We start from the raw sequence: 9,117 nt of genomic DNA on the forward strand, positions 1-9,117 counted from the left end.
TATCATTATCATATTGTCTCCCCTTATCAAAGCAAAACTCCCAGACGAAGGCGTAAAGAAAGAAACAAAAACAGATCATTCAACAAATACATCACTGTCAGAGTGAAGTTACACAACGCTACCATGTTTCAGGTGATCGGGGAAAATATCTTTACATGGTCTCAAGCCACTCACTAACAAATAGAAATATTATGCGGCTATTTTCACAAGCTTTTTTACAACAAGACACCCTCAATCAATCACAATACTCCAGTCAATAAATATGAATCATCTCAAGCCCCTTGAATTGCAAGCCGCCACACATCTACACTTATCTACATTCACGACATAAAATATTACCAACCGGATGAGAAGTCACCGTCCAATCACCTGAACCATTGCAGTTTCAAATCCCGGGCAGGAGAAGACCAACAATAACCTTAGATGTGCTCAAACTGATCAAAAGAAACTGCCATTCCCAAGCTTCGGTCGAAAAGGAATATTTTATTTAGCCACTGAAAAAATACCTCATCTCTTCCTTAGAGCTGAGCCCTTAGCCACAGCTTTCATACTCTGCGAATCCTTAAAGCAAACAAAGTGAACAATTGTTTGACCATTGGGGTAGACCGCAAAAACACTCGTCCCGATTTTCTTGTTGCAAAGAGCGCATGTGGTATCACTGGTAATCTTGACTACTGTTTTCCTACGGTTATACATTTCATCCTTCACCTGTATACATGATAATTTGTGAGGAAAATAGAATGGGTACAGATAGTTGTGCAAAGCACACCAGTAAAGAAAAGGTACCAATTGGAGGGGAAAAAAAAAAGGAGGGGGTGGGGGGCGTATGAATGCATAAAAAAAATACTCACCTAAGGTATATATCAAGACTATCACTTTGATTTGAGAATGAATGTTTTAGTCATGTTAGCTTCAGTTTGAAGATAATTGAACTTGCCTCTTACAGTGAACTTTGCTATAAAACTTGGTGTACTGTAAATTGCAAGGAATTATTGAATCTTGCACAGAAGTTGTGCAAATTGATGGTTTGATAATTATTGAGCAGATTTTTTTCCGTGTCAATTATGTTTTTCTTTTCAACAGCCATACTAGTGAGTACTCATACAAAAGGGTTACCCCATCATAAATATGGCCTCTATGACAGAAGTTACGATCAGTGCAAGCTAAATGCCATAATTCTTAGTGCTGCTCTCGTGTTTCATAAATAATCCTTTCCTTCAAGCTATTAAATCTTCTTATAGAAATACTGTGATTGGTTAGGATTCCTGGTGCAAATAACTTATACTAACACGTTCCCCCAGTTGAATGTGTATGCATTATACAGTGGATACCTGCAGGCTCTCACTCTGCCTCAAGCTTTTGATTACTGAGAGATTCCTGTATGCTTCACTGGATTTTTTCAGAAGAGGTCCAAGAAAGGGAAGCAAGTTCTGCAAAGGAATTAAAGCAAATAAATATTAATGGGAAGATCAAGATGGAATTGTTCAAGGTCTGTATGTTATTGCCATATATTAAGTACCTGTAATTTAGTTTCTTTTGGTAAGAGTTTGAGGGCCTGAGCTCCATTGATTCTGTCCCACCTTTTGCTCAACAGATCAAGGACCTCATCAAGCATAATAGTAGAACCCCCTTCCTCACCAAATTCATCTGCATCTCCATCACTCCTGCTACTGTCAGTGCCACTAAGACTGACTCGTATGTCTTCTGCACCCTCTATAGCAGCAATTTTCTTTGTAGCACGACCTCCTTTAGCTTTAACTAGGGTCCCAGAACTTATCTTGGGAATGTTAGTATTCTGTGGGGATACTAGATTTGTTATTCGCTCTTCAAAATTCTTGGTTGTCTTATGGGGATTGAGGTAAATTTGCAAGAGAGTTAGGTACATATTGCTAGATGATTTTACAGATGGTGGATGAGCTGCAGACTCGTAGACACGGTCACAGTAGGATAATGCCAGATCAGGAACATGAAGCTGGAAAGGTAAAAGAACTTGTAAGATCTAACCTCGACTCAACAAAGCCTCAAATCCAAAATGAGTTGAGGTTGGGTAACTTTTTCAACCAATAACGATAAAAAGAATGAAGAATCACATTATATGTATGTATGAACAAGGAACATACAGATGATCTTTAATACAGAATACCTTGTGAACATATAGAGATAAGGCAAGCTCATGCTGGTTCATTTTTCCCAACAAAAGTGCACGCTCTTCAAATAATGCATCTGCTGGAAGACATTTCAACAAAGATTCTGGGTTATACCCTGAGATGCTCCCCAAAGCAGACAATAACTTCTTCCGCGATGGTGAATAAGCCTTTTCATCCCATTTTTCTTGAGCATTCAACTCTGCGTGCCAATCAAGCACTTCCAAGAGATAGATTTGCACCTGTAACACATAAAATTGGGAAGTAAATACTACTAATGATCGTAAAAATTAGCAGCATCACTGCTAGTACCCATCCTAAGAACATGGGGCTGGCAGCACTATCTGTTTTGCCAAGTCAATTAGAATGAATAAGAAAAATGATATGACATAAATGCAAGACTTCACCATTTCATTTTGCAGGTTTCCAGAGATCCCATTTTCATCCATTGCAAGCATAAGTTCTAAATATCTGCCTTGCATGCTTGGAGCATGCTGCTTCAAATAAGAGTTGACCAAGTCTGCAGGAATATTCCCGGACAAAAATAGCTCGATAGTTTGAGTAGGACAGCTTTCAAGAACAAGCATCGAAAACTCCAAGACAAGCATGGGATCAGTCCCGCACAAAGGCTGCATGTAGAAATCCATCAGAACTTATTCAGAATCGAACATGTAAAGGTTGTAGATTTAACTCATTGAGTGAAGTAATAATCTATTTAAAGAAAGAAACTACATAAAATTGCTTTCATGATATTCCAGCAACAAAACATCAAAACTACTTGTGCCGTTACAAATGGTTAAAAGCACAAAAAAATAGTAATATTAATATGTTAAGACACAGAAATATTTAAGATCAGGAGAGAATTTTTTGTGAAAACCTTGATGCCAGGGAACAGTTTTAGTGGGATACATAAAGTCGAATTAGTTGTCAAACCCATGTGAAGGAGTATGCTGGCACGATAAAATGAGAAAAAACATGGTGTCTAATAAGTTTGGCAGCCATATATGTACTTTTACATATCAGTGCCACAAAACATCATATTTTGTCAAATTATTTTATGCAGTTGATCCAATCTTATGTTTCCATGCTATTTTCTAGTTTCACCAGTAAAACAAAAAAACAGCACCAAAGCTACAAACCAAATGAGAGATCCTACCTTGAGATATTCAATAATAGACTCAGGCTTGAACTTGGGGTTGAGCTCGGGCTGCGACTGGTTTGACTCTTCAACTAATTGATGCAGAAGTTTAAGAGCTTCACGGTGCATGCCATTGCATTTGTAGAGTTCTAGTAAAGCACTATAATGATTCCATTTCTGAAGAATCTCCTCACATATTTTTAGGTCACAGTAGTTAACACCCTTCAGTAATTCTAAGGCTGCTGAAGTCTGCCCTGTAAGAAGAACAGCCTGAAGAAGAGCTGTGTCCAATATTGCTGCCATTTCCCTGGCACCTGAGTTAATGGCAATGTTACCACGACCCTGGGGGACCAAATACAATATGAGGTTATAAACTTAAAATCAGTAAGTAGCCATGGCACCAAGACTTGCTTTGACAAGTATATTGGTGAAAATAATAAATGTTGATTGGCATGAAAAACCAAATAATAGACAACAGATAAACACCATCTGTTATGTAGGCATTCGATCTCTGTAAAACATCAATGAACATGCTCAAGGCTCTCGTGCCTCTCCTACTCAGTCACTCAGCCCCCACCCATCCAAACACAGCTATGCGCGTGCGCACAGACAATTTTCATAGATTAGTTTCTCTATATGAAGGAGCCAGTAGTTAGTTCTCTGAAACAAAGGACTGGTACATAACCCTTGTTTAAGGTCCATGTATGTGAACTTCATACCTATTTAGAACATAATAACACCAAAATCACATAAAAATGAAGAAATAAAAGCCAGGTATTACCTTGCTGGATTTCTTAAATCTACTAGAGTCATAAGCTCCATAATTATCTCCGACAGCGTCTAAAACAACCTCGTCTGTTACCTCAGCAGTGGCCTTTTCAATTATGCTATATCTTCTTTTCTGCAAGTACTTGATTAAAGCCTTGAGAGTGTTATGGCTCATCTTCTTGGATTCAAGTGCTGAGTGCTCATCAAAATCAGGTGAGGATTCCATATCATCAGACAACCCAGAGGAACCTCTTGAGAGATATGGAACATCTGGAGACATGTCAATTAGCTTCTCGGGTTCTGGAACCATAGATGTTTTGGGGAGAACAATAGATGGATATAAAGAAAGCACGTAGGTGATATCAACTTGGGATGCTAAAAACTGTTCCATAGCCTCCTCGTAGCTCCCATTATCAAAAAGATAATGAGCGTATCTGAAAGGCGATGACATTAGCTTATTCAAATAAAATGTAAGACTAAAAGTGGTACAACTAGCATTATTCTAATGCCTATTTTAAAAGTCTATGTGGAACATTCACCTTAAGTGAATTGACCCCTCCTTAGCAGCTCGAAGATTTGAATCTTCTGGTGGAAGCAGCTTGCACAAGGCCAAGGCTTCCTCAAAATTTCCAGATGCTGTCAATTGTACAATCTGCACCATAATACGGCCCTTAGTTCTGTGTCTGAAGTACCACTTCCTTGTAATTTTTTAGGTTCTTATGTGAAGGTTATAGAAAAAGGCATAATTCAATTACAGACATGGGTACTGTGCAAAGAGAAATGTAATGTACATTTTGTTTGAAATCTTAAAAACAGTCAAATTGTGAACTCAATAGATGGGAAGGTGTGCCTTCCATGTCTTTACTACAAGTAACTCAAAGATAGCAAATCAATAAACTTACAAACAGGAATAGGGAATACCTGTGCCCCAAGAGGAACAGGGAACAGCGCACAAACAGAATTGCTTAATGCAACAATTATCGCATTGTTGCTTTCAATAAGATGGCGAACATTTTGAAGAACAACAGCTTGTATCAATGAATATGGAACTCGGAGAGACCGGATCTGTAAACATTAATAGCAAATTCTAACCAAATGCACAACCACATAGATAGAAACGAGAGGGAGGGTTTTCCCTTTTAATTTTGGGTGTGGCATATGGTTAAGGTACCTCAATCCGTCTTGGAAGCAGAGCAATTGCATAGGACTTCTGAATGACGACAACAGAAGGGGCCTCTGACCAACATAATTTCTCTGCTTGGAGATGCTTGCCATTTTGGTCCACAAAGACACCAATGTTATCCTGATGCAGCAACAAAAACAAGAGTTTCTTGCTTCATTCTTGTTGTGTGGGAAGAGAAGACAAATAAATAGCATAAGGGAGAATAGCCAATATGCTCTGGACATGCATATTAAGAGTTATATCTGTAACTCTTGAGCAAAGACATTCCTTATGTTCGAGGTTATAAAAACCATTCCATTTTTTCATACAATGAGATAGCAATGACCACATTGAAAACCTTCAACAGCCATTTAATATTTCTGTAAGGAATACTAATGCAACCTATGCAGTTTTTAACCATTGTGATTACAATATGCACAGGTGTTCTTGCAGCACATAGCTCATCATAGACTAAAGTCCATCATCTGTCACATACCAAGTTTCCAAAGAAAGTGACATGTCATCGGCATCTTTTCTGAAAATACCACAACAATTATGTACCAGTTTAAATAGTTCAAAGAAATCAAGCAGGCAAACCCCAAAACAAGCTATCTAACTTTGATCTTTTTCCTCCAGTGCTCAACATGAAAAAGAATACCAATTTTTCAAATCAGCAGGGGTATCAAGTCACCAAAAAAGCACATAATTTACTAATGAATTAAGAAACTAAAAGGCAGAAATGAATTAATTAAACAGTTCCTATTAACAAAGGCAAGCCAAATAAAACTATGTAAATGTCAGCAGCAGAGAGACAGAGTACCTTCCAAAGAAGAAGCTCCCTGGAAGGAAGAGATACCACTAATGGAGGAGCTAGTCTTCCAGAAGGAAAAACCTGACTCAATGCACCATTTGTTGCATTCAATATCCAATATTCCTTTCTAATCCCCATACAAATGTTCTCACCACACCATGACATTGACTTCACTGTATCTGAAACTCCAAAATCTTTCACCTCCACAAATCCCCTTCCTCCTGAAAAATAAGCTCAAAATTCAGCTCCACCAAAAAAACAAACAAGAAAAAAAAAATATTAAACACCTGATTATCACAATATCAAATTCAAATGTAGTATCACAACTCTTTCGCAATCAAAATAACCTAATATTAACTTTATAATTTTGTTTTTCCAATCATTTAATAACAAAGAAACATTTGTTCCAATCATTTTTAACACTATAATTAGCTCCACTTGAAAACAAAATACTGATTTATCATAACATAATATAATTTCAAAATGCATTTAATGATAAATTGTCCCATTACTTAATTAGAAATGAAAGAAACAAAGATAATCATGTAACTCCATTTGCAATCCAAATAACCTAATATCAACTTTAAACTATCGATTCAAGCCCTACCAGCACAAAGTAACATCAAAATAACTAATTACCACCTCGACATCAACAATCAAAATCGAAGTTGATAATGTCAATCACTCCACAATCTAAATAGCGATTCAAATCAATTACACCATTATTAAAACCTTAATTATCAAATAACAATATAATCATCCAAAACAACACCGAGTTTTTAATTAATTATATTAACTCCAAGAATTACTAAACTCTCCTAGTTTCCATTGCTTTCACTAACATTTACCACTACAATCCTCGAAAATAACCAAAAAAAATGCAAACTTCTAGATTCTCCTTATTTCTATCGCTTTCATTATTATTTATAACAAGATAAAATCAATTCAAATCAATTAGTTAAAAAAAAATACACCAAATTTTGAACTAATTACCGTCATGTCTAAAAATACAGACTCTCTTTTGCCTGGCGAAGCACAAAAACCCTCGCTTATCATCCCAATCAAACACATTAGCACCTTTAGCTTTAGTAAGCACCGCAATAGTCTCCAAATTAGGCAATCTATGAAACGCGATAGACTCAGAGAGCGATAGAAGCAGTTCTCTTGAAGCCAATACTTTCATTGACAGAATCGGCTTTTTAGAGAATCCGTTTACGGTTCTCTCCAGTGCGTACGGTTCCTTTCGAAGTTGATCACCGTGGTTATGGTAATCAAGCGGTGGAGATTTGTCGGAGATTGTGGATTCTGGAGCGTAGATTCTGAGAGCTCCATCGGAGCAAGCAACCAGAAGTTTTGAACAGTAGGATTCGATTGCGTCGATTTTGTTAGGGGAATTTGTGAGGAGCTCGAAGGAATCGTAGGCATTGTGCACCATTATTAGTTTCAGCTTTTGATCGTTACACAAAATACAGAGAAGAGTTTCATAAGAAGATCGGTTAATTACAAATCAATCCCCTGTCTTACATTTTTTATTTGGTATTAACTTTGCAAATTAATTTAATTTTTTTATTTAAAAAATTTATTATTATATCTGGTTAAAAATAACTTTTAACTTTTTTATAAAATTAAGTCAAAATCTAATTTAATCAAAAATTAATTTTTCTAACTTTTGACTTATAAAATAACTTTTTCTTAAAAAAAAATTGTTTTGAATCATTTTTATTAAACATATTTTTAACTTAAAGTCGCTTTTAACATAAGTTATTTTTTAAATTATGATTCAAAATCAAAGTTATTTTTTTAAGTCATATCAAAAAAAAAATCAAACTAGAGAAGGGTTTTTTTAACTATCTCTATTTTTACCCATCATATAGTCTAGCCTATCTTATTATTTTCACTTGAAAAAAAAAACAACAACTAACCATAGGCTATGTAATTTTAAGTCCAACCTATTATGCTCTTGTTTTTTTGAAGTGTTTATCTCTTCTATAAAAACAAAGACTTGAAAAGCAAAATCATTTATTCTTTTATTTCTCTTTAAATTGAGATTAAAAAAGTTAGAAGACTTGAAGAAGACCTCGTTGAATTTGAGTTTTTTAATGATTGATAAATAGGTTGTAAAGTTGAAAGAAAAGAGATGCACCAGAAGCTCATACACACTTACAAAACAAGTCTCTTGTAAAATTTGAAGAACCTCTCATGCTTAAGTTAGTGAAGTTATATAAGAAATATAGTCATAAAAGAAATAAGTCATATGTATTAAAGAAGATGATAAATGTTGGTGTTGTGGGGGAAAAAAAGTAATGCATATGTATATGTTTGAAATGGATGAAATAACTCTTGCCTAGTGTTTAATAGGTGTTTTTATACCAATAAAAGACATCAACTTGCATGGAGAATTGGTATATATGAGAAATTGTTCATAATCTTTAATGGTTGGTAGTTACACTATTAATAAAGAAATGATAGTTTTAGATGGACAATACTCTAGCATAGAATGCCCTAACACCATCCTATAGCACTACTATAGTAAGGTCACATTAGCATTTTATGCTAAGTACTAACTACATAAAGGGGTAGATGAAGGAAATTAGGTTTAGGTGTTCTAACCCGAGCGTGAGAGCATTGATCCTAAGTCCAAATGAGGGTTGGTATATAAGATGCTAATTAGGACAATTAGACCACTTTAGAGGTCATTCTAGTTGGGCTAATTAGAATATTTTATAGTTCATATAAGTTTGGCTAACTAGGCTACCTTAGAGGTTATGCTAGTTAGGCCAATTGGGCACCTGGGAGACCATACATCTTTTTTAGAAAATGAACCAAAATAGAGAGGTAAATTCTATTTGAGCATAGTGTTCTCTTATGGGACTAATGTCTTGTCAAGTTTTGGGTTGGTGATCTTAATGAATTTTGCCTTACATTTCATACAAAGTCTAATGATGGATAAGATAATCTAAGTTCAATTATGAGCTCAACCATGGATCTATTATTGGTGCGCTCAGTTTGGGCCTCAAAATAAGAGTGTTAATCCTAAAACCACTAATAGTCATCTCAAGTATTTATGTTCAGGATAACAAAGACTTTGTCATGC

At 35.6% G+C, this 9,117-nt stretch overlaps 1 protein-coding gene across 1 annotated transcript; it reads right to left on the reverse strand.

Annotated features, from left to right (window-relative positions):
• Positions 1 to 53: 53 nt before the first annotated feature.
• On the reverse strand, positions 54 to 7,514 carry LOC7473176 (vacuolar sorting protein 39). The gene is made up of 12 exons (XM_024605484.2): positions 7,017 to 7,514; positions 6,033 to 6,244; positions 5,222 to 5,353; positions 4,972 to 5,115; positions 4,590 to 4,702; positions 4,064 to 4,484; positions 3,301 to 3,624; positions 2,552 to 2,773; positions 2,144 to 2,386; positions 1,520 to 1,972; positions 1,332 to 1,430; positions 54 to 708 (listed from the first exon to the last, which is right to left on the reverse strand). The coding sequence occupies exons 1-12, from the start codon at positions 7,456 to 7,458 to the stop codon at positions 508 to 510; spliced, it is 3,006 nt and encodes a 1,001-aa protein (XP_024461252.1). The 5' UTR covers positions 7,459 to 7,514; the 3' UTR covers positions 54 to 507.
• Positions 7,515 to 9,117: the final 1,603 nt, after the last annotated feature.

Source organism: Populus trichocarpa, chromosome 7 (assembly GCF_000002775.5).
Source record: "Populus trichocarpa isolate Nisqually-1 chromosome 7, P.trichocarpa_v4.1, whole genome shotgun sequence".
NCBI classification, from domain to species: domain Eukaryota; kingdom Viridiplantae; phylum Streptophyta; class Magnoliopsida; order Malpighiales; family Salicaceae; genus Populus; species Populus trichocarpa.

Excerpts from the sequence above, each read along its gene's own strand:
- LOC7473176 (XM_024605484.2), bottom strand. The coding sequence starts at position 7,458 with ATGGTGCACAATGCCTACGATTCCTTCGAGCTCCTCACAAATTCCCCT. Across the intron at positions 4,485-4,589 it reads GAGGGGTCAATTCACTTAAG|ATACGCTCATTATCTTTTTG; the intron begins GTGAATGTTCCA and ends ATCGCCTTTCAG. Across the intron at positions 1,973-2,143 it reads TATCTCTATATGTTCACAAG|CTTCATGTTCCTGATCTGGC; the intron begins GTATTCTGTATT and ends TTACCTTTCCAG.